Source organism: Caloenas nicobarica, chromosome 7 (assembly GCF_036013445.1).
Source record: "Caloenas nicobarica isolate bCalNic1 chromosome 7, bCalNic1.hap1, whole genome shotgun sequence".
NCBI classification, from domain to species: domain Eukaryota; kingdom Metazoa; phylum Chordata; class Aves; order Columbiformes; family Columbidae; genus Caloenas; species Caloenas nicobarica.
In genome coordinates, this window is record NC_088251.1 from 22,714,307 (window position 1) to 22,740,498 (window position 26,192).

Genomic DNA, 26,192 nt, shown 5'->3' on the forward strand with positions numbered 1-26,192 from the left:
TCTCACAGCAGCTTGCTCTAATATAAGCCCTTTAACAATTCTAATGCCTCCAAGCCTGCCCCTGAGTCACTTGTGACAGCCATCCCTGTCCCTATGCTCACACCCTGACTGTGTCCTACTGCTCCTACTCCCCATCGCAATTTGCCACCTGCAGCCTCAAGCCACAAAGGTTAAACCTAAAAGCTTTATGCATTACCCCTCTGTGCTCTGGATCAGCAGTCTCGCCACACTTTAAATGTGGGACATACCTCTTGGAAAACCACCAGGAGCGGTTAAAGCTGCCTGCTCACCTGCCACAAGGGATTCTTCTCCTGGGGAAAGATTTCAAAGTACTTTTTTGCAAGTTGGACAGGGGGCAGTGTTTGCAGGCGAAGGTTGGTCCAACACTGCACAAACTTCACCAGGCTCTCAAAAGTGTACAGTCCCAGACGGTCATTCCCATAGTTGGACAGGTGGGTCATGAAGATGCTGATCTGAAAACAGGAAAGACATGGGATACTGGTAAACAGGTAACAGTACTGTTTCCTCCTAGCTTGATTCCACTGTCAGCAAGAGGCTGTTCACAGCTCAGACTGCCCAGGCTGTCTGGGTTGATGAATGTCCATCTGCCAGTATACAGCACTGGTGTGATGAAAAATGAAAGAAATGTAGTGCTTGCAAGACAGAAGGAACTCCACAGAAGAAGGACACATACCTCTCATCACCCACACACCATTCCCCTGGGTTACTAACCGAGCCCTAGATGCGAGTCCAGAACAGTTTAAAAATTCTATTCAAGTGGCTCTGGGACATTCATGGTCACAAGGGTTAATCAGTGACTCTCTCCTAGGCAAAACCTTGCAAAGCCTCTTCCATGGGAGAATGGGAGCTTCCTTTCCTCTCCCCAAGGCACAAGCAGGGTAGCCTCTCCAGCTGCAGTCCCTGCTACAGCAGAGGCACAGGCCAGGTCAAGGGGCAGCACACTGCAGGCCAGGGCACAGCGGCACAAGGGACAGTTCACCGGAGTTATTTCTAGGCCCACAGCCTGCAGCTTTCATTCACTTTGGAGTTGACATATCCAGTGTAAAGGAACAAGAGGCAATTCACACTTCAAAATACAAACAAGTGTACGTAGGGACCTGAACGTGCACTGCAAAGAGACATCGCAATAGGACGTTGTCCTAGGAACAGACACCAGCTGATAAGGTTTTACCTCGTGATAGCCTTCAGCACAGGCAGCCCCTGAAAAATGTCCTGCCAAGCCTGAGGATGGGAACCCTTGGGTAAAGTGGCACTGAGCACCCATGGGTGCTCAGGAGCCGGTGTGCTGTCTCTGCCCTGCCAAGCCAATTTTTCTCTCAAACATACATTTCCCTCCAGTCTGTTTTTCAGTATTTTAAATTTTGGAAAATAGCGCAAAAGACTGCTGTCAGCTTTACTCTGGTGAGTGGCTTCGACAGGTCCCATGGAATTGGGCATCTCAGTGCCTGTAACACAACAGCACTCTGCCAGACACAAACCACACCATGGCTAGAAGTTAGCGAAACAAAAGCAGAACACTAAGGCAAATGGAAGAATGACTACATGGATGACTTAGCCCAGTGTCTGCTAGAGCAGGGAGAGGAAGAGACCTCAGTCACAGCAGGGACACCCACGGCTGCACAGTTCAGGGCTGAATCCTGCTGATGCCAGGTAAGGTCAGCGGGCAACAACAGGTTTCCCTGGCAGGGGGCAGGAATGGCTTTCTCACTCACAGTAGGGGAAGAGCAAAAGGGGGAAGTAGGAGACAGACGGTCTTGGGATGATGACATTGCTGGCACTCAGGAGGTCTGAATTTCCATTTTCTGCCCAGTGTCACCATGGACTAGTCTCAGGTACTGATAAATAGTAGCGCTTTGTGCCTGAGCCACCCTCAAGACATCGTGAAATGAATTTAATCCTGTCCATAAGGTGCTCACACCCCAGCATCTTTGGGTAGGCAACAGAAAACAGTGGTAGAACTCTGGGGCACACGGAAAGTAAGCAGAGTTTAAGACTTATCATGCTTGTCTGCCTGTGATTTTTTCACTTCTGGTTTCCTACTGAGCTGACAAAGAGGCCCTGACAGACAGGCTCTGGCACCTACGCTTCAAAGAGCAGCAGGTGCTTGGTGCTATTCTGTAAAAAGGATGTGCTAAACACAACACAGAGCAAAGGACAGAAAGATCTGTGTAGTTGCAGGGCCATGATGCGGAGCACATAAGGTGGCAAAAGACTGTGTCTCATCGTGTATTTTGCCCATTTCTGGGAGACACCAGGAAGGCGGTGTGACAGAAAAGGTTGGCTCATCCCTTCGACTTGCTAGTGAAACATTTAGAGGAAAAGTTTGCTGCATGAAGTGTCTGGCTCACTAGCATAAACCAAGTGCTGCAGCAAGGAGGACACAGGTCACCACCTGGGGCCCCTTCAAGATTTCCAGAATAAAAAGAGCTTGCATGCGATCCAGGTTAGCAACTGCGTCTCAGGACTGACAACGTCTGGTAAAATGGCTCACACAGGTAATGCTGTCACCTGCAAACTGTCACAAGCAACTGGATTTGGGAGACAACAAGACAAACCCAAACAAAGAGCCGCTTCCCTGTACTACTGAGCACAGAGTCATGTCCTGTAACACACATGCGCTGTTTAACAAGGCCTGGCAGCTTGCTCTGCCTTGTCACAGCTACTGCTGCCAAAACAGCTCTGAGCACTACTACTTCTGACATCAGCTACACTAGAGCCCCATCTCTCCCTCCCCTCCTATCCACACCCAGTGACCTTGGGGACTGCCTTGGTATAACACCTCCCTCCTCTCCCCCTCCCTTCCACTCTCAGCATGCCGTGGTTTCCTTTTCTTCACACTGAGGAAAGATGAAAGGTCACAGAGCGCCTAGAATACAGAAGACAGGAGGGTATGAGCATCTTTGCAATACTTAACAGGCAGCTGTGGGCATAGCAGAAACCTGCCTGGGCAGTGTGAGCAGAAGCGTTTGTGAGAAGTGATAAAAAAGATGCTCTTTGCTCCTGGGAAACAGTGACTGGGCACACGGCAGCCTATCTGCTGAACACCAACAGCTATTCTTCCTGACATCAGACCTTGTTCACAAGGCAGATCAAACATCTTCTGTTTGCACTGTGGAATTAATCATATGCGTACAGGCTTGGAGACTCTTGCATGTGTGTATCCACTCAAAGGGAGCTGGAAGTGCCAAAAAGGATGGAAAGAGCCTGGTCCAAGTCTGCTACGGATCACTGCTGGGGCTGTGGGGCTGGCCAGCTTTCTATCAGGTCTGTGAGATGACTCTATCAGCAAGAGGAGGAATCCAAGGGTCTGAGCCACTCTGCAAACATGAGCAATTAAGAGGAGCTTAGAGCATAGTGCTCAGCAGCAAAAGTGTAAAACAACAGAAGCATCTGAAGGTGCCTGAAAGAGTTTTAGAAGTCATCATGAAGAGCCAACAGTAAATCTGGCAAATAAGCTCATCCTGTACCAGAGCACAATCTTCCTAAACTTTGGGGATCACAGATCACTGCCGGCTGCTTCAACTGTCACATGCTTATCAGAAAATTATAATGGGTGGGCCTAAAAACTGTTTCTACAAATTCCTGGGCGCAGCCTCCTAGACCAGCAATGATCTCTGGATTACAGTCTAGCAACTGGTTTTCCAAGAGCCCCTGAGTCTCACAGTACCTATTTCTGCAGGCAATTTCTGACAATTAGGAAGTGGGACAAGGTGGATTTCACCCAACATATGGGAACAGAAGCCCAGAAAAGCAATGCTCACAGAACAGAAAGTGGTTTCTTTCCATCTGACCAATCACTCCACACATAATGCAAAGAATAGCCTTCTCCTTACTACAGACTTTTATTAAGCAGGTGGATCTGCTTGTTGTGTGTAAAGATAACAATTCTGTCTCAGGTGACAGGGACAGAAGAAGGCTTCCAGAACCTGGGGACAGAAGGTTCACTTCCAGACATGGAAGTATGGACTCCTACAGCTTTTTAGTTAGGGCTGTTATAGACCCATACCTTCTGCAGATTATACACTAAGCCAAGGCGGGTCACAGGCTAACCTTCAGAAACACAGGGCCTGTTTTTGTGATGGACCCAGAGCACACTGTGAGGGTCTTTTCACTATCACAGTTCTACTTCTAGGAGTAGAGAGGCACTAAACACTAGGAAAAGCAAGAGACAAGAAAAAATTAAGCTCATTGAAGGAAAAAGCTTGATTTTCTGATTCACTGAGCCTCTACAGCCCTATCTAGAAGTGGCTAAAGCTGCGTTATACAACCCTGCAACCAAGATCCAAAACGAGGGAATGAAAGAAACCATCATGGTGAACAGCCACTGATGCTACATGACTAATCCCACAGACAAGTATTCAATGACTGGGACGAGTACTGCAGAGCTCCCACCTAGGAAGCTAGCCAGAAACAACCTACTCTCTCTCAGACCTGCTTGACCATACTCAGGCACTGGTGGAAAAGACATATCAAGGAGAAGTAAGAAGGCAAAAATTTGTAAGTCGTGAGACAAGAAGAGATTAAACATTATTATATTCAGGATTGGCTACAGAAGTAGACATTCTAAAATCACTATCTAAACCTGGCAGGGCAATGCCCATTCAGAGAAAGGGGGTACAACAGGTGTCAAATCAGCTTTAGTAAGAAATAAATTCAGATGGGGAATTGAGAAAGTTACTGCACAATCAAAAAGAACAGCACATGTGCTGCTGCAGCCAACAAGCAGGAATGTGAGGGAGCATGATCTGCGGTTGAACAGGGCTACAAAGTTTCATCTCCTAATTCTATCCATTCAGGATTGTCTAAAAAATGATCCTGTGTGTGTGTGTGTGTGTGTGTGTGTGTGTGTGTGTGTGTGTGTGTGTGTCTCTTGCCACCTAGTACCTCTTCTCAGCTTCAACAGGAAGCAAGAAACTCATGTGATTGGGCATCTGTGGCTAAAAACTGGGAAGGGACAGCAGGGTGCTGAAGGTACTACATCAGCTTGGTGGCTTGATGAAACTGAGAAGTATTGAAAGGGAAAGAGGAACACTTGTTACCAGATCCGGATCTCCCAAAAATGCCTTAAAGTGACAGCTACATCACAAAAAAAGCACATAGAAATTGTTTCAAGTGAATACATATTGAAAGCAAGGAGAAAATGCTCTGTAACAAAAGCTCAGAGAAAGCAATAACTCTGAAAAAAACTCAGTGAGCCACGGGAGAAACCAACAGGCAGCAGATGTGCATGGAACAGAAGGAGCTAAGGCACCTCTCACTTAAGATTCTTGAAGATGCAGCAGCCCAAGTAACACCCACTCTCTGCTGAGCCATGCTCAGCACGTCACCCTGGCTTGTTTCTTTCTCTGGGGTGTTGCACTTGTCAACACTCAATACTGATGCTTCCTTAGCAGTGTCTAAAGCAAAGCAGCTTTAATCGGTGAGTACTTCCTTGGCCTTCTGTTTCACCTCTCCTTAGGAGCCCACTGGAGATGCCCACACCATGATGGGTGAGACTATACTGAATCTTTCATAGGATCTAGTCCTCTCCCACATCAGGCACATAAGCTGATCCCCTTTTCACATGAGCTTACTGGGTTCAAGAGCACCGTCAGGAAGAGTTCACCACCACGAATGCTCTTGTCCAACTCCTTTGAGCCACCAGGATATTCATTATAGAAGATGGTGTGAGTAAAAAGACCACAGGTCTGTCGAGGCAAAACCTGGCAATATCAGAGAAAAGCAAAGTTAGATAAGAGGTACACATGAATGTGTGGAATCTACACATGAATGTGTCAAACAGCACTCTGCGGATCAATATAAAGAGTAAGGGACACAAGCGACCTAAGTTCAGAGGACTCCTGATATTCCTCCCAACCATTTACTCATCACATTGCAAACAAGTCAGTGGGATTTCAGTTTGGTCTTGTGCTTTGTTTTGCTCTCCTCCCTTCAGTACTGACCTCTGAATTGCACTGAGAAACACAGAAACTGCCTTTAGCCAAGTTTTTTCTCTTTGTTTGACTTTATGATTTTGGAAATACTGATGATATTAAGATCAATGTCTCAGATGCAGGTCACTAGGAGACTTTCCCTTGGGTAGGAAAGTGGGGTCCACCTGCCCAGCTGTGCTCACCATGATTCCATTATGGATGAATCCACGCCGGTATCGGGCGGGCCGCAGGTGTGGGTATTCCTCTGTGCTCGTTACTTGGATGCTCCAAACAGATTTCCATGCCTCATAGAGCTGCGTGTGGACAGGATAAACTCCAGAATGATGGGGGGCTACAGCATAGCCCAAGTCTATGGGAATCCCGTGCTCCTGGAAGCAGAACACACAACTTGATCATACAATATTTAACTAATATCCTTAATTATGATCATATTTAGCAATGGACTCCAAGTTGGAGCAAGGAGACAGAGTAACATGAAAATTCTCCCGATTGGGAAACCTGAAATACTGCTTGTACTTCTTGTTTTATGCATCTATAGAAATATAAGGGTGATTCTATATCAACAAGGACATTCAGCACTGGTACCAGCTGCTGTAGGAACAGTCTTGTATCTTGCATGGGTGACAAATCAGATTAATTCACAAGGCTCAGGGCAGGCTCCTTAGTTACTACAAACTAATCAATGCTGTTAAGTAACCTATCTCACTCCCACACTGCGTAGATCTGAGTCACTGGAAGAGGAAAACAAAATTTCCTTAATTGATACAGAAGGAAATGAAGATGATGACTGGGCTATGTCTTGTCTCTAGCAATTCAAAGAAAAGCAGACATGAAGCAAGAGACTGTTGAGGGTGAAGATATGGGGCCTGGAGCTATACTACAATGACAGGAAATATCTGAATTTCATGGTTTTTAATTCCACTATGTGGTTCTGGTAACAATATGAACGATGACAGCTCTACGCTGGTGGTGTACAATAAAACCAGAGCCCCTAAATGAAGCAACAACCTTCTCCTTCCCACTGCTAGCCTGTTTTATGTTAAATATGCATAATTGTGTTCTGTGCTTTGTCTCTCTTTGCAAAAGACCGCACTGTTATTTAACCAGAAAAAAGAAGGAGCCTAAATTGTTTCCATAATGCTGCAACTGTGCCCTGAATTAAAGATCATTCCTAATCTGTGTGTGTCATGGGAACACAAGACAGAAGCCTGCTATTCCCAAGGGGATTACCATCAAAAGAACCAAACGAGAGGTGAAGAGGACATTTCTTTTCAGAGAAACATGTATGCTATATTCAACTCTGGGCTGTAAGCGTCAAACAGACATTGTTCCAGCAAGGCAGGATGTTCAAGGCTTCCCCCGGCTCTGCCAAAACCCAGGGAATTTCCCCCGGACTTCCTAGACAAGCGACTTCCTTCAGCATTGTCCGGGCAGGCCAGAAGTAGGGCTGTTAGCACACAGAGCATTTTATACTACCAACCAGGTGACTTCCTTACAAAACCACAGAGAATAAGGATGGAAAAGGAAATGCTTTCTCACTGCCAGAATTTGTAAATTCATTGGATTTGGATGGTAATGCTACAAGTTCACACCTCAGCAAACAAGAGCCTTGGGATTTACACTGTGGAATGTAGCGGAGCTGCCTGGGGCCATGCAGGTGCCAGGAAACGCTTCCCACTGCACAGGCAGGCACGCGAATGCTGTTTCTTGCCTGAAGACAGCAGGTGCCACACATCAATTTAAACTTTCAGAACTGCCTTTCTTAAATGCAGCTGAGTTATTAGACCAGTATTTGAGTTCAGCAGGGTCTGAACAGCTATTCCAGAAGAATGTTTAAGAATTAGTACTGTAAAGTAAAACTGCAATGCCCCTTACCACAGCAAACTGTTTGTTTAGCTTCATCTGCTCAGCCAGCACAGTGACGTTGTGGAAAAGATGAGGCTGCATGTGACTCCACATGTGAGGGAACCACCAGAACTCCTTCCTGTGTTTGAGTAGCATGTCATCCCCTTCATCTTCCTCATCGGTACCTACGGAGAGAAGAAAAGGCAGTGCAAAAACAAAGAGTGCAAGAGAGGCTCTATGTTTCAAAGCAGTGGCTAATCCCCTGCAATGCTGAGTTGTTCCAACACAGGATCGTGGCCACTCTAACATGTTACACACACAAACAGGAACGTGGGGGCCATACACAGCTGCATAGATGAAGGCATGCCAGGGGCTTACCTGTGTGGTAGAATTTCCCTGAGAATCCCAGGTTAAAGGTGAAATTTGGGACTAAAGTTCTCAGCTTATTCTGCGTGCTCAGTAAAGCCTGTTTGAATGAAAGGAAAAATAAATGGTTCAGATTCAGTTGCTGTGTAATGTTTCTCTGTGCTCTAGTGGTGCCCAGTTCAGTCTGAAGAAGTATCACAGGGATGGGGCTAAGGCATTGTTGCTTGTGAAGCAGAGAGAACAAGTGCTCCACATACAGAGTCTTTACCTGAAGGAGTCTTGCTGTACTAAATGATGCCAGTTTAAAAGCACAGTCAGATGATGCTCTTCAATATGAAGGACCCAGAGTATCTGTGCTACAGCAAAGGGAAAATAAATTTCACTTCCAAGCAACAGATCCACTACTCTTTCCAGGTTCAACCTCAATGCTCCCTCTCCCATGTTGGTTAGGACTTTGCTTTTGAGCCTCTGCTCTTTCTCTGACCCTACATGTTAATGAAAAGGAAGACAAGGCAGCACATGGTGCACAGTTGAAGGAAAAGAAATCAATAATATCGTGAACAGTAACTAAGTGGGGGCTTTTATTTAGAGAGGAAAAGTGGATTCACAGAACTACCCATGCAAGCAGTCCTGCCATGGTCAGGGGGTAACCCAGGCTCTGTATCCCTTGAAATCATCAAAATCCTTTTGTAGCAGGAAAGTTTCCTGGTTTCTGGAAAGAAACCTTGGGGGAGCTGACATTTACAGTCATGAAATCTCCTACATGTTCTCTCTTGCTCACTTGTGTCTGCTTTAAATGTCCGAAATAATTGCTATAGCAAAAGGAAAGGAGCCTTGTGCCACAAACCCCAAGGTCCATCAGTGTACACAGTAAGACAGCAGACAGCCTAGACAGAAAAAAAAAAGCCCAGAGGCTCAGCATGTCTCAAACAAGTAACACACGAACTAATTCCAGTCAAATTTATTCTGCTGGAAAACAATAAAAAGAGAGAAGCCCTGAGATGCATGCTCTGTTGCTACCTGTGTGCTTTGGGGAGTGTCACTAGTACAGCTCCCTATGGGAGAAGTTCTCAGCCAAACAGGGACCTGGCAGAAGGGCTGTTGGCAGGTGACAGAGATGGTCCTTGCCCAGGCAGTTATTTAGATTTTCACAGCCTTTCTCAGAAACCAATGGATCAGTGGTTGCACCAAGGTGAAGGTGACGACCTCTCAACAGCAGACTTGGGCTAGCTGCAAATACAAGCCACTTGGCACATAACACTGGCGAAAGCACACAGGCTTTTCAAACTGTGCAGGGCAGACCGGCAAACCTTCCTGTATCAGCTGCCCTTCCCCAGCCTCAAGAAGCACAAAAGACACCACAGGGCTGCCTTCAGATGGCTCACACTCTATAGGCATTGTTAGTGAACACTGCTCCGTAGGTGGTGAAAGTCCATTCACAAATGCAGACTCTCATTCATTGGTGAGGCCAGCCTTCACACCTACCACTAAAGGATATCCTGACAAATCACTGCTGTCACTAATATTTCAAAACAGTGTTGACCAAACACTGATCATTACATTAATTAAAAAATGACGACTTCCGTAATTTACTTCAATCACCCATCCACTGCAAATATATCTTAAGAGCAAGGAAGTTGACCAGTTTTATTATACTCCCGAGGCAGGCAGCCCATGACCCTTCACACATGGCAAGGTGGGAAGAGGAGACAGATCATTTCTGCAGTGCTGCAGAAACTCTCGATACTCTTTCCAAAGTAACCGAGCTTTCAGATTTTTCCCCAGAGACATGCCTAACAGTTCCCCCTCCCTACATCCACCCAACAGTGACATCAAATGCTGCCTGGGACAAATTTCAAAGATCCCAGCTCCTCCATGGCCACATACCTACCACAACCTTACCACAGTCCCCACCCGAGAGCAATATTTTGAGAAATGTACGGCACATGACATCTCCAGAACTCATCACAAACATAGGCAGTGGTTTTAGAAGGTGCCATGTCAGCAGCACTGACGGCTGAAGCCTCCTTTGCTACACAAGATCCAGAACAAGCAATGGGAGGTCATAACCCTGTAAGACACAGGGGCTCATCCCACGCATCAGAGAGCACAGACTGAGAGCTGTGCATCCCTCTACAGAGAGGCACCTGTCTGCCCAGCTGGATGACGATACCGCATCAAATTTGGGATCAGCACCATGAACACATTGCCCAGTATCTTAGGCAGAAAAATGCCACTTTTTTTTTTCTGGTCTCCAGAGCTGTCCCAAGCCTCACCAGTTGTCTCTGCTGCCCTGATAGGCACATCCAGTGCCTCGTTCCTCAAGCTCGGGTAGGAAGGTGGAGGGAGGAAAGGCAGTGGTTAAGAGGCTTAGAATTCCTCTGCAGGGAGGGAGATTTAAAGCCTGGCTGGGGTTACCATGACGACACATCTGTCTGATGATAAATCCCAAAAAGCCCTGCTCCGGCAGGCAGCAATCCTTTGTGTCCGGGGAGGGACCGGGGAGGAACCGTGGGGACCCCAGAAATTCTGAGACTATGGAGCCCTGTGGAGTCCTGCTTTCCTGGCAGATTTATTGCTAATCGTGTGCCATTCCTCTGCTGATGCTCTGTACTTTTCACAGCCACATCCATAAGGTGGCCCAGCATAGGTTTGAAGGAATGTCTTTCCTCTGCACAGGATAAAAGAGACTAAGGTGCAAGTAAAATATTTGGAAATTTGTTTCAACAGATTATGCATTCACTGTTCCCTGGCACACAGATTCAGAGGTCTGTGAACTGTAACAATATGGATGTGGAAACAGGCTGGGAAGATGGCACTTCTCTCTGTTCTGACACCTCTGCACTCTGTTTCTCTTTTATAAAGTGTGATGAATGTGATAGTGCTAATAATATCTTACAGGTGACTCAAGTGGCATTTCATTTATATCCATAATGTGCTCTGAGATTCTCAAATGAAAGGCAATCAAGAAATAAATGTGGAGTAGGCTATCCATTAAGATATAAAATAGCTAGTCAGATGCAAACAGATCTTCGTATCCGTATTTAAGACATTTAGTTGCTCACACAGTATGGGACAGAAAGCTAGCATTTTAGCTACCTCCCATCTCTTAAAAGCCAAGTTTTCTTCCCTAGAAAACTGCCCCTCCAATCCCTCCAAGTATTTCTGGTTTATATTTTCTAACTATCTTCCATTCCAAAAATCCTTCCAAGACGCAGCCCAGCCCAACAGCTGGCCAGAAAGGCCCCTTACCCAGCCAAGCCCCCTGCCAGAAGCTCAGCAAGGCTCACCCCAGGAACCAACAGATGGGGTCTCCAAGAGATTCCCAGCATTGGCCACCAGAACTCGTAAGCCACATCAAGGCCAGACCTGCTTCACGCTTGTCACAGTCTACTGGAGAACATCCTCTGCAACGCATGACCTGAATTTTGGAAGGCCTTTAGTTCTTAATTGGGGCAGCCACGCTGCAGGTCCAATTGACAGACATCTACATTCCAATGCACATTGCTGGACACAATGCAAAAAAGGTCTAAGCTTCAGTCTGGTGTTCCATGCCCAGCACTTTAAAAAAGGCTTTTTTATAATCTCAAATGATAATAAATATTTACTTCTAAGCAAATATTAGGAGAAAACAGTTTAAAATTGTGCCTTTTGTTGCAACACATTATATATCTATAAAATCTCACTAATGGATCTGCAAAGATTTACTCAGCAGTCACTACAAGCCCTTGACGCCATCCAGTGAAAGACAAAAACTCTCTCAAGGGGGGTAAAATTCTAGGAGCGAGGAAGAACTCAGGGGAAGCCACCACACCTTGATTGTACTCTCTTTATGTTGCTTTTTTAGGACCTAAATCCTCTTCTAAGGTGGCACGGTGTCCTTGGCATTGCAATAATACAGAGCTAAATCTTCATGCAACTCTGCTTTTTTAGCTAAGAAATTTTTAGCTTCCAGAAGTGTTCGCAGAAATTTTAGCTGTTTTATAAAATCCCTAAATATTACCTCCTCTACCTCAGGTCCCTCTAAAAAAAGGCAAAAGGGAAAAATAAGGTTGAGAGTCAGATGCTGGGAGGAGAGGATACCATGAGTCTAGGAAAACAGAACATGGACAAATGAGGAGAAACAGGTGATAAAAAAAGGAGGAAGAAGGCAGATTGCTTTGTCAGCCTCTTCTCGAGTGCTCATGCAAAGAGTACTAGAAATGTGCTGCAGAAACAACTCTTCACAGGAACTGCCCCTGTGGACACTGGGCAGCACATTCAGACGAGGATTTTCTGCAGTCTTCTCACTGCCCAGCAGCAGCACTGGCATAGCTTAAAACAGTGCTGTCAACAGAGATAGCATGGCTGGTACCGTCACTTCTACCTCCCCTACAATGTTAGAATCGTGGAGTTAGAAACTGATGAATATTTTCATTTCAGGTTAAGATCATCCTCTACAGTTTAGAAAGGCAAGAGCTGGCTGACAGCCACCCTCACCAGATTTTCTCTCTTCCACCCTCACCATTCATAACTCAAAATCATTGTCCTTGATTTTCCCTTAGCTTGCTCTCAGAGTTGCTAGCAATAATTGCTCACTATTTATGCCCTTGTAGAGATTACCAGCAAAAGAGGCAAAAACTCATCTACTTAATCTTCTTTCCTCATACCTAAAGACGACCAGGAAGGATCATAAAAGCCAGATCCTTTCGCATTAGAAATGGCTTATCTTTGCTGGCTAGTTCCATGGAGCTTTGGTAAATTCTGAGGACTATGATTTTAGAAGAGACTGATTGTAAAAAAACTGAGAAGGGATTCTCCAAGATTTCGTTTTATTCAATTATGTGCGGCTCAAATCTCTGGTAAACTTTGCAAGGGAAAAAAATGTTTTCCTTGTGCAGCTTCCAACGGTTCCATTTGAACTGAGGACTGCCAGCTCCTGCTGCAGCCCTGCAGCTGACACAGGAACTTAAGGGTTATAGTCTTTAAAGTAAAAGCAAGCAGGATTCTTTTTTTCTTTTTAAAGCAGAAAGCTATTCAGCCCTTTTTTAAGCATCACAAATAAAAACATTTCTCCTCTCACACAGGACATCTACCATGGGCATGCATTTGATCAAATTATATTCAGCACTTCTTTTAATAAGTCATTGTCTGGGAAGCTCTCTGAACGTGGACCTGCATTTGGCAAACTGGCTCACAGGGACAGCAGAATCAATTTTATACCTTCACACAACACCAAATCTTCAAACCGCCACCCTGACCAGTGTAATCTAAGCTTTAAGATAAGGAGCTGTGTGTTGAGATAACAGCCCTGAAACAGACCTTTCATCTAAAAGGCCAAAGAAAATGCCAGCTGTTCTGTCATTATATCCCCTTCTCTCCCCACAGCGAGAGGCTATCAACAGATCCATGTAGTTATTTCTCGCTTTTAAAAAATAAAAAATCATTAACCTCTCATAGCTCTGCAACCATAGAGCTTCTTTTAAATAGATAAATCTGGGTTTTATCTGCTTTGCCTGAGATTCTCTGCTTACTGATCACAGCTTATTCCTCCATTTCACCCTGTTAAAACCCAAACAAAGCATCTTTTGGAATTATCTTGTCTGGGTTTGTTTTTATTAATAACCACCGGAGCAGCCTTTATTTCCAAGAGCTTTGGCCAACCATCTCTTGTTTTCTCACATGGGTCTGTAACCTGCACAAACACTACAGAGGTAAGTATCTGCCTGTTTGGACTAGCGGGTGCAGGGCCTGCTTAGGACCAAGATCAGATTGTGATCCTTAGGAAAAAAAAAAAGGCTTTTGGAGCATTTCAGCACCTCAAAACACAGGTATGCTAGAGTGAAATTAAGAAAATTTCAGCATTTTCCTTAAATAAGTATTATATATAACTATTCATTTTTCTATACCTGTCTGCTTGGAAACAATTTTTCTATACCTGTTTGCTTAGAGAGTTATGGTCAAAGATGGCTCTAAAGAATTATTAAAGAATGAAGCAAGTAAAATAAATAATAGCACACAATTAGAGCTGCTTCAGGCACGCAGCTTCAAATGAACTGAAAAGATAAATCTAGCTCCAAACAGAAAGCAAGAGTTTCCTTTTGCCCAAGCTAAACTTGGGATCAGAAGGAGAACTTAAAATCTCAAAGACCTGAAAAAATGAAGCTGAACTGAGATATGTCTTGCATCGATGCATAAAACACATAGAAAAGGTGGCATGCACTGGCCCACAGTTTTGCAATATAATATATACAGTTTATATACATCATAAATAATAATAAATACAGTTTTTCTATTCTGTTCTAACACAACTTGCTTTTTTCTTTTGAAAGGTAGAGTTTACTGATACAAATAGGTTGACAGAGGAAATCTGCATATGCTTGCTCCCTATGTTAAAGAGAAGACACGACAGACCACCACAGGCATCCTCCTCTTAAAATTCAGAGATGCCAGCTACAGGTCCCCAAATGAAAAATCCTCCATTTAAACTTAGAAAAACCCTTGAGAGCATCACACATGGTGCCTCAATATCTTTGAGGGCTCCTTCTCTGTTCAAGATAAGAACAATTGCAGCAATCAGCTCTTTCACTCCAATTAAATGCAACCTTGACTCTCCTGGCATACCACACACACTAGAAATTTGTCTGGGGCCCATACTTATTTTCAGGGATTTTACCTCTACATCAGACACTTTCATGCGAGTGCCCTCTTTCCCCACAAATATATCATCAATGTCGACGAGGATATAGCGATCAAGTGTGAGACAGAGGCGCTTGCCAGTCAAGTAGGCAATGGCATCCACGAAAATGAGTTTGTGCAGCCAAAAATTGAGGTTATTGCCGAAGAGAACTCGCTGGATCCCATCATGCAGACCCAGGTCCTGCACCACTGTTGCATGCAAGGCTTTGTGGGTGGCCAGGTGAGGAATGGACTCCGAGGACTTTGTGCTGGCCAACAGCACCGGCTCGTAGGTGCTGTGGTTTGACTGGAACACAGTCCAGTCGTCACCAGGCAGGGGACCCTGCTCCACCTCATTAGCCCGGGTGACGTACAGCAGGGGAGCACTAGGGTTGATGTGATAGTCCCGCAGTCCCAAGTTGGAATGTAGGAAAAGGGGGAAACCCTTGAGCTGTGCACTAAGTAGGCTGTTCTCATTGGCTTTGAAAAAGCCTATAATCCCCACTCCATACTCTACACAGTATTTGTCCAGCAGCTCTCGGTTCCAAGCATCTAGGTTCACATATTTAAGGATGTTCTCATAGATAATAAGCGCATAGCGTCCTCTGTCTTTGTCTGTCAGGGTGGGCATATCCCCTTTGCCAGGGGCGATCTCTGTCCTGTATTTAAACCGGCTAGATTCCAGGATGGCCACTATTTCCTGCCCCAGCTGAGAGTAAATGCTTTCCACAAAGACTAGCACCACAGGATCTGTGCGTGAGGTGTCCACAGATTTTGTGAGCCTCCAGTTGGCCTGGGGTGGGATCACGATGCGGTGCTGGTTGCTGCAGTCACTGAAGGGCAGGGGTGGTGGTTCCTTGATTTTGGGGCTGTTAGTGACGTAGTAAGCCAGGATGCACATGGAGATCAGGCTGAAGGCAATGAGCAGCAGGATCAATCTGTGGAGCTCCAGCTGTCGCACGTGCCGCACTACTTTCCACAACTGAATCATGGTGAGGCGGGCTGCCCACCCCCTCCTCACTCTCTGCACCCACGTTGCTCTTGAAATCTCCAGTGCCGCCGTGGCAGTACACAGCAGCAGCTTGCAAAAAAGAAACAGTGGCTGCGGAGAGAGACAAAGCTAAAGCAAACAGCTACAAGGCTAGACTCCCAGGGATCTGCCATTTATCTCAAGTAACCATGGCCCTCAATTCCCATCGCTCTTTTGTGCGCTTCCTCCTGTTCCTCTCCTCTCACTCAGGAAAGTCTCTTGGAGCCACGGGGTTTCCTGAATCTTGTCTCCAACAGCAAATCAGTCTGTCATCCTGTGCACAAGCAGTTTCAGTTCAGCCTGCCCAGGTGTTCTGTTTCTCATGTAGCTGTTTCACATTCACATGATGGCACCTTCCTCTTCGCATCCTGCAATTTAAAAAGAAAAAGTCAATTCTCAGTATGGATTCATGGTATTTAATGTGTTCAAGATGAAATGGCAGGATCAGCAGGTGCCAGGTGGGCAGCATCACTTGCCTGTCAGCAGGCAGACCTGTTCCCTGGGAAATGACACAAATGGTTTGTACAGGAGCTCGGCAGAACCACCATAATGGTCTTTGGAAGAAAGTTCCTGGCAGCGCACAGGGACTCAGCATTTGCCTTGGATGAGATTCTCACACACTACAGCAAACAGAGATGGCACACTTGGTCTTCCCCCACTCCTTTTTACGCCATTGAACACAATATATGAACCCCTTCTATTCTACCCTGTATTCCAAAATTAACAAGAGAAAGAGAGAGCCCTCGTTCTCTGTCTTGTCCTGTTCTCAGCCTAATGATGATGTGTCCAAGTCCTTGCCAGTGACTTCTTAGACCCTCCAGATCCTGCTGTCCTGAACACAGCAAGATGCCTCAAATTCCCACCAGGTCTCTTGCCCCACAGCTCCTGAATTCCACAGTTCCCACCCCTCTCTATGCCACTGCCCCGCTTGTCCTGGGAACGTTATGTTCTTCCAGAGCTCTCAAAGCATGGCTCCAGGGAGACATCGTCCGTCAGGCACCACAGAGCCAGGGGGCACAGGCTGCCCACGCACTGCACACCTAATTGCTGCCAATTGATTCAATGGCAGATGGAAACAAAACATCTCCCAAAACCCTCCTCACATGCCACTGAAGAGCATGAAGCCGGTTTTAAATCACCAACAGCAAGATGTAAATTTGAGTTAGTCTCAAATACGTGAAAGCTTCTTGTTACAAAGCTCTCTCACCTCCCGCTTTGTGTTTACGACAACAGACTATTTCACCATATGTTGTTATTTTTCCAGGATAAAATGCTCAGCAAAGCCAACAAACACCAAGCCATCTAAAACATAAACACTAGGGAAAGTAACTAAATTGCAACTCGGTTTATAAATAAAATAAAATCACTGCCTAGTTTTCTCTCTCCTATAAGAAGTGTGACTTACCTACAGCAACAACACCCAGGTGTGCATTACTTGGAACACAGGCACATTTTTCAGAGCACATGCTGCTGCTCCCAGCTCAGTGCAAGGACACCCTGAATGCTAGATGTTGCTCACCACGTCAGGAGTGCCCAAAATGAGCTCTCTGTGAAAGTCAAAAAACCTTTTCTCTCAAAACCTTGCTTACTCACAGCTCCGCACTCCTGCAGACATGTGCTCCACCACATACAATCCCTTTGACCACCTGTTCGGCTGGCATAGTTTACCACACTGGGAGGCACAAGAGCGACAATAACAAAACATGTAATACTACCAAAACAGCTCTTCATCCCTTCTCCATTCCTCCCATTTTTAAGCCTTTTTGTTACTATCATCCCAATGAAAGAAAGAATATTAGAAGACTAATTTTCCCATGAGTTTAAGATAGACATAAAGTTTTTATAAAGTCAGGGTTTTAACGACTAGCTCCATCAGAAAAGAAAGTACTTGTGAGACAGATGCTTATTTTGCTCCACCAGAAAAGAAATTACTTGTGGGGCAGATGTTTATTTTGTAATGTGTATTACTAAACAGAAAAAAATTCCTTCTGAGTCAGGGAAAATATCAGTTCACAGATGAGGCCAGAAGTCCCACTTTAAAACTCCCACCAGGCTCTTTTCCAAACCGTTGGTACAGCTTAAAGCAGAGAGAAAAAAAACGAAGCAGATTTTACATGAAGAGATATAATATTGCTAACTTTGTGACAGCGGATGGAAAAGAGCCAGAGTGCTGTTTACACAAGCCTTATAATGATCATTAAGTATTATCTCAAATAACGTTTATGCTATAAGCTCAGCAGAGCAGGGATTGGCTTGTGCAATGCACAATGAAACCTTAGCCCCTACGAGGTCTTCAGAGTAGCTGTAGACTGTAAATGTAAAGTATATTACAGAAATAACTGACTCTGAATGGATTGAGTCTCCATTCCCAAATATCCCTCTCTCATTAGAGAGGTGGCTTTGGACATCCAGCTCAGCCAGCAACAATAAGCTATGTTTTCTTCAACACAGACAATCAACCATCTTGCAGTTTTGCTTTGTTTCTACATACTGTTAACCTTTTAATAGAAAAAAGGACAAGTGAAATTAAAAAAAATACTATGGGAAGATGTAAAAAACAGAATTCAGTTAGTTTTTTTGCTTTTTTTATTATTGAAGTGACGACTGATTTTGAATACATAGACTGAGTATAGAAGACAGCTTGTAATTCCTGTTCAAGCCACATGCAGTCCCAGTGATACACAGGAACTGCCAATGTATCAGCATTGTATCCAAAAGCAGGCAGGAAAATAACCTTTCCACCTCCACAAAGAGCCTTTCCCATCCCACTGACTCTGCAAGGAAGGCCCTGATGTCACCACCCTCGTGTCTGGCACTAGAGCTCCAGTCACACTGAACTGCAGAGGCAGGAGCCAGCAGAGGCAGAATTCAGCGGGGCAGAGAAAGGCTACATAAAAACATGTAATAAATGCTGTATCTTTTTACGACGTTCATTCCCTGTAAGACACAATATATACACAGCTCCATGCACATCAGCTGCTATGAGAAGCGGTCTTCATTTTACTCCTGTGCAACAAATTCACACAAAACACACCACTCAGAATCCTACATACTTTATTTTGACCCGGAATTGCAAGTCAATGTCTTCTGAAATGATTCACATCCTTTTGCTTTTAATCCCGTTGGATAAAAAGAGAATAATTTGACTATTTTGGATTCAAAGATTCACTATCTTAACATGTATTAGACAAGAAGTTGTTTTTGTGGGAGAAAATAACATAAAGTGGGACTTATAAGCTCAGGAGCCCACGCATTGCCTGTAGAAATTTCCAAGCAAGCGCTTCTGGGGTAGAATTCGTAATCTAAACACCACAGTAACAGTAGGAAAAGCAATAATATGCTGATCTATGCAAAAGCATGGCAAAGTCCTGTAGTACTTTTACTACTCTTTATCCCCAAAACATCAACCTGGAAAACGCATCTCTTCCCGGGTTACACTTACCTCTCCAACTTCGTTTTTAGCGTTGAACTGAGTCTCTATTTCGCAAAGAGCTGTGGTTTCAGTTCCCTGGTTATCAGTTTAAATATGAAAATCACAAGACAACTGGATTATTCTCTAGAATAAGGATGAAACTGGAGTTTTAGCTAGGCTGCCACACCTGCAGTGCCCAGTTGAGGGGCAAGAGGGAGAGGGAATCCCCTTTACAGGGCACTTCTGAATCACAGCAGTGTTTCGATAACAATGACTCCATTCAAGCCTCTAGTGAAGCTCCCAAACAAGCCCCCATTTGTTACATGGGTGAGCTCAAACAAACAAATTAAAAAAAAAAAAGGCCTGTATCAGATTGCTGCTCAAGAATCTGTCAGCTCCGATCTCTTTAACAAGGCTTCACAGCTAGCGGGCATGCCAGCTGGCATGGTATGCATTTAGCTCTTTGGGGACCACATCAGCTGGTTTAGGTTCAAATAAAAAAAAAAAGCTACAAAACAAATATACCAACCAAAATTCATATTAAAAGGTGAGAGAGCTGTCAGAAACCACCCAGACCCAAAGCACAAAGACCGGGAAGATTTATAGCAGAGAAAAAAAGAACAACAGGAAAAAAAAATTCACACTGGAAATTGCTCCCTCTTAAAGGAGAAGAAAATACCTGTGTCCTCTTTTGAGATCGAACTCCTTGGAATCTAACACCACAAAACTCCCAAATGTATAGGTAAATTAAGGTCCATTCCGAACTCCTGTCAGGACTGCCTGAGTGAAGGTTGCAGAAGGCAACAGTCAGAACGCACAGCAAGGATGAAGTGTTTTACTGGTGCAAGGATGCAGGATCAGAAGGCTCCTGTTCTGCCAGAAAAGCATCACTAGATCAGAGAGCGTCAGCTATAAGATCAGCTATCTCACAAACCACCGGCATTAAGACAAATGCTTTATAAAACTTAGATGTTGTTTCCTAGTGATATAGAGTGTTCGCATGAAACATAAATCGTTTTGTGTATTATCAGCTGCTAAGCCACATGGCAACTGATGTGATGTGAAAGCAAGATAGCAATCAGAATTGTGTGGTTTTAATGTCTGATCTCCAGATATTTCTAACACTTGGAAATTATTGTGCGGGATCAGTATAAATGCTCAAGACCAGCACTTGTCCATAACCAGTGACCAGAATATATGTATTTGGGGCTGCTGTCACATTGATGCCAAAGCATATGGAAGATAATTGGTGTCATTTGACTCCTTTATCAAGAACTCCTGTCATGAAGCTCTTTCCTAGCCGAGCCACAGAAGGTCTTACCATCCTAAAAACCATTGTCATGAGCACATTTCCCCAGCCCTTTTTATCATTCATAACATAACCCCTCTTTCTGGAACACACATCCACAGCATCTTGCCTTTGTCTGAAACAGCTCTAACTCAGAGGTCTTTCTTCAGCACTTCCCATGAGACAGTTTTTGCCTTGGGCCCCAGAGGGACTGCAGTAATTGAGTTATACAGTAATCAGAAAAGGAATCTGATTGATTTTTCCAACCCATTCCACTTTTATGGTGTCATCATGACACACAATTCCTCTTTCATCTGCTTGATTTTGAGACACCACAGCCCCTCCCCTGTCTGTGGCAGTATCTGTGCCAGGCCTCCAGGTACAGCCTCTGTCTCTCCTGAAGGTGGGGAACCTGGCAAGCAACCTCAGCAGAGCACAGTGAGCACACAGTAAATGAATTAGTAGAACCTTAGGAGAACGAACACTGGTTGTATTCCACATTTTGGATTAAAAAAACCCCCACACTGTTGTAATTGCAGCCACATTGTAATGTAATTGCCAACCAAGCTCATTTTTGGGCTCTGGGTGTGTGTTTCAGCTAGCACCCACTGCCAGTCAAATCCTGCAGTGAACGACTGCCCAAGGAACACAGAACTCATATCAAAGAAGCAAGAACAGTAATGGTGCCCGCGCTGCTCTGACAGACGGACGTGCAGCCTCCGGCCAGAGCTGAGCTCTGCTTTGGCAGGTCCCGGTGTAGAGATAGGCCTATTTTGGTACAGACCTGTGGTGAGCTGCCAGCTGGCCAGCAGTCTTGAAACACGTCAGCCTGACATCAGAGAAGACCTGTGCAATTATGTAATAATTGTTTGGTGGTTTTTTAATCATAATCCTCAGACAGGTATGTAACTTCATACCTTCTGCAAGAGCAAGAAGCTGCAGTCCATGCTAAACAGATCTGCTAGAACCCCTCTCAGCCCAGCCTGGTGGAAGCCCAACTGCAGGCTTGAATTTATCCTTGTACCAGTGCAATGAAGTTTGAAGGCACCATGAAGGCGTGGATCTGGGAGAGGCCAGCTCACGTTTCCAAGCCAGCTGCACAGGGGGCTGCACAAGGATTCCATGACTCCTGCAAGGTTCTTGCTGTCGGGAGACAGGATTTATCCCTTCCACTGACAACCTAGTTTGCAGCAGATCTTTGTTCCCTTACTCCTTTACAGTACAAAAAAAAAAAAGAAATAAAAAAAAAAAAAAGAAAAAACAGGCTTAGTCCTTCCCATGCCAATAACAGAGGCATGGCCCAGCACTACCTGCTAGCAACATAAACCAACCCTTTGCTCTGAAAATGAAAAGGTCCTCCTTATGAGGGCTTCCAGGAAATCTGGTTTCCAGGACTCTGCCTTCTCCTCATCACACTACACTCACTGCTTAGGGTCATTACAACTGACTTGACTAATTTTCAAAAGCAAAAGAATTTAAAACTTTTACACTGAGGTATTCCCCCAAGTTGAACATCAGCACCACAAGCCCCTACAGGTTTAACTGTCTCAGCACAGGACAAAATTGGGAAGAGAAAACAGTTGTTGCCTTGTTTTTCAGCCTGCCTAAAGATCAGATGTGTAAAAAACACTAAATCAGAAAAAAATCAGCTTTCAACGGTTGCTGATGCTACCTACTTAATAAAAATAATATCTACTTTGGCAGCTGCACACTTTTGCTGGAATGAAAAGGAAAGACAAGCACTGTGGTAGTGGAAGTGCTCAGAGAATTCAGAGCTTTCCATCAGCTGAGGGGATGTAACTGCTCTGGGGCTGCACAGGTCTCTGCAATGCAACTGCTCATATGAGAGAAAGGAGGCACTTTCCTCAGAGACAACCAAAGGGGCATCCCCGCTGCTTTATTTTATGTGCTACTGAAGCTCTAACAGCCAGGTATCAGGCCACCACAAGAACTGCAGTCTTTTTCTGGACTTTCCCTTCCTTCTGTTTTGTGCCTTCCTGACACATAGGTCTTTCATGCTCTGACCCAAGCCCAGGTGATGATGCAAGATTCCAGCTCCTTCCTGCAGCCAGTCATTTGGAGCTGTGGGACAACTAGAGTTAGTGCAGTTCAGAGCCTACCACACCATGGGTACTCCAAGTTTCTCTCCAGTCCCACCCAGCTAAGAAGTGAATACCTCAGTAACCCCAAATGGTAGGAACACACCATCCTCAGCCTCGTCCTTACATGGCTAATCAACAAATACACTCTATCATGGCAGAACATCCTCAACTCAACTGTGAGAACAGGAAATAAATGCAGCTCCTTCCGCATCAGATATGGCCAAGGATCTAATTTCCATTCCCTCATGCACCCTGCTTATCACAATTCAGATAAACCATCCTGCTGCAGAAAGCAAAACATCTCTGCTGTCTTCAGTAACTTAATCAAGTGGGGAAACACGGTCAAACTGGCAAAACCAAGACAACTCAGTCAGAGTTGAAGTGTCTTAGTATAGAAGTGTACGTTACAACAGTTTATCTGCAATTGGTATGAAAGCAGCCTAACCATTCTTCCTTTGAGCTACACTTTAAAAATTTCACCTCAATTAGCAAGAGGCTGATCTTCTATATTCAGTTGCTTCCTCCTGTCACGTAACACATAGGAGTTAATCTTCCTTTCCAATCTATTTTATCTAGGAACATATGACAGTAGGGAACAAGTTAATACTGTTACACTGAAAGTGCATCCAAATTGACATCAGAAGAAAGCTGTAAGTATGCTCTACCAAAGCATAAAACCTCAGGAAAGGCTCTTGTGCTTACCTGTTCTTGTGTATTTGCACCAATATTCACCATTGCTGGGCCTGTAAAAGAACGTGTTTCCCCAGCTGTGCACAGCAGCTCCCCTCCCGCCTGCCTTCAGCTGAGGTCATCTATTCAAAAGACTTCCATCCAGTGTAAAGCTCATGGCATATCTCCCCGTTTTTGTAGTATCTAATATTCAGTTCTCTATTACCTTGGCATGATTGAAATAAATAAGTCTCCTGGACTCAAACCCCAAAATACTCATTTTTGCTGGCTTAGCTGTTGCAAGGCACCTTTTAACACAGCACAAACTCACTTCAGAAAAAGAAGGGAAGAGTGATATAAGCAAGCTATAAATGTGGCCTAGCAAAATGAGTAAAAACAAGCAAAGGGAAGAAGAGTGGAATGAATGGAAGGGGGATGACTTGAGGTCTACGGAGATGACACATGCTGGCTGAGACAGTGGTTTGGATTCCCGGGGTTTGCAAGGCGGGAATATACGCAAAGTGCTCCACTGCCTTCACTAAGCCTTCATGGCCACCTGTGCAATGAAAATCATCACCTGTTTTTTCACAAGGGTTATAGCAGAAATAGATCTTGAGGAGGGGACTCTGAGGAAGACTGTCAGGGTCCTATACACACCAACAGCCTCTGAATGCCCTGAGCAGCCCCCACCTACTGACCTGCGAGCTGTACTTGAGCCCAAGCCATGCCCTGAACTACATTCCAAGTATGCTCTGCTTTGCTGACCTGGCCTTGGACCTGCCCGATGACTCACCAGGATCACTGGATTCTAGGTTGAACTGGTGGCTGTCACTGGCCGCCTCTACTCGTCTTGTTGGGGTACTTTGCTGAGGAAGCTGCCCGAGTCAGAGGAGGAGGAGGGTGGATGGAGACCCCGTGCACAGTGGGTGAGGGCAACTCCAGCCTTCTGAGGTCCTTATGGCCTTGATGGACTCTGCACCAGCTTCACACACTAGTTAGTTTTCAAAGCATGAAGGATGTGTAAGTGACAGCAGGAGGGAGTCTGCTAGAGAAACAAGCTGATAAAGAGTCCTGGCTATTGTTAGACTTCCCTGTCTTAATGTGGGTGGAATTATTTAGTTTTCGCTCAAACCATCTGTGTTTGTAATTGTTACAAAATCAGAGCAACACAGGCAAGGCACACCTATTTCCACACCTCAGTTTACACTATGGCATGTTCACTACGTTTTTAAACAAGAATTACAACACAGTACCTTTTGTTCCTCTTTATAAAAACCTTGTTTTTAGACAATCAACAGGGAAAAATAAAACTCTCTAATACATGACTTCATTTTAAACTGTACTGTAGTTACACATCACCAGTTCTTCACGTTCCTCCCATTTCATGGACTTAATTGCTAAAGTGGGTGCTAAATTCTTACATTTTTAATTAGTCAACTGATTACAAGTAGAATTTTTTTCTACTATGAAACTGCGTCTTTAAAATACTCTTTCACGCAGAATAAGACCAGGACCTCATTAACAGCCTAATTAACAGCACAGACAAACTCAGGAACAAAAGCTGCCATATTTGCAATCAAATCTACCCTCTGATAAAACTGAAGTTTTGTCAGGAAAGCTCAAGAATTTTGATCAAAATGTACATCTCCATTAGGGACTGCAGCTGAAGACAAGAGGATCTGAGTACTGAAAGCTGCAAGGTGCCCAGTTATGGGGTTTGGAGATTAAGTCAGCTATCTGGGAGACTGTTCTCCAAAACTGACAGGTAGTAAAATTACCAGTAAAATGCATTCAACTACTGAAAATCTGATTAATTTTCACTATTAACATGGAAACCATTTATGTTTTGAAGAATTCTTTTTTCCTTTCCATGAAGAAATTTAGTTTTGAAGTCTACTTTTAGTTTCTGATAATGGAAAAACGTATGCCTAACCCTCATGTCAAAATTAACAGGATTAGTCTTGTGTGCTATTTTGCAAGCTTGTGTAAGTATCCACAGGATTAAACAATTATGAAACTAATTCTGTTTCACACATAGCAGTAAGATAAAAGCTCATATATAAGTGACACTTCAGAAAACAGAAGTATTCAGAACACCACTTATTATGAAACTTTGTCTAAAGCAACATCTGTGTTTTCAGAGCTATTTTTCTTTCTTAATAAATACTCAATTTGGTTCAAATAATTTAACTGAAAACAGAAAATCCCAGTAACCTTTTTTTTTAAAAAATCAATTATCAGATTTCCCTTTCTCAGTTGGAAGGGAAAAAACAGAATTGCCAGAAAAGTGGCATTCACTCCAGGTGCATCAGCCTTGTATGGCAAGGTGTTCAGTAGGACAGAGGACTGACTTCTCTTGGTCTGGCCTGGTAGCAGGTATTCAGCCTACAAAATGCACTGCAAAAAACCTGATGACTTGATCCACCACTTGTGTACAACAACATAACCACTTACTAACAGGTAATTTTACTAACATGGTGGGTCTTCTGCTTTTCTGCAACGTTTTTGTGGTAAGACTTGTTCCACAAACAAGGACACAAAAATGCCTTATGAAGAGTAAGGAGCCACATCTCCATGTGTGCCTCTGCGAACCTGGACATGCCAGGAAAACAGCAGCCCCGGCACCACACTGACCACCGTGGTGAAGCTGTGCAGTGACAGCAACACTGTGAGCACCACCAGATTTGCCCAGAGCCCCGTGTTTTCCACCACCATTTCATGCAAGTTGGTAAACACAGCTGAACTTTGCCTCTACAGACAGGCTAGCTGATGGCACTTGCTGTAATGTAGACATTAATTTTCCACAGCCTAGCCTACCTTAAGATAAAACACGGCTACTCTTTAATAGTGAACTAAGGGAAAAATTCTG

General features: G+C 44.5%; 1 protein-coding gene across 3 annotated transcripts in view; it reads right to left on the bottom strand.

Annotated features, from left to right (window-relative positions):
* NDST2 (N-deacetylase and N-sulfotransferase 2) overlaps positions 1-26,192 on the bottom strand; it is a 137,853-nt gene that overhangs the window by 9,472 nt on the left and 102,189 nt on the right. For all 3 annotated transcript variants that reach the window (XM_065639129.1, XM_065639130.1, XM_065639128.1), the window contains 6 exons: positions 14,821-16,220; positions 8,178-8,265; positions 7,830-7,984; positions 6,137-6,322; positions 5,595-5,723; positions 291-473 (listed from right to left, as the gene is read on the bottom strand). In XM_065639129.1, the coding sequence (XP_065495201.1) occupies positions 291-473; positions 5,595-5,723; positions 6,137-6,322; positions 7,830-7,984; positions 8,178-8,265; positions 14,821-15,813 (1,734 nt within the window). In that variant the 5' untranslated portion in view covers positions 15,814-16,220. The remainder of the gene's footprint in view (positions 1-290; positions 474-5,594; positions 5,724-6,136; positions 6,323-7,829; positions 7,985-8,177; positions 8,266-14,820; positions 16,221-26,192) is intronic.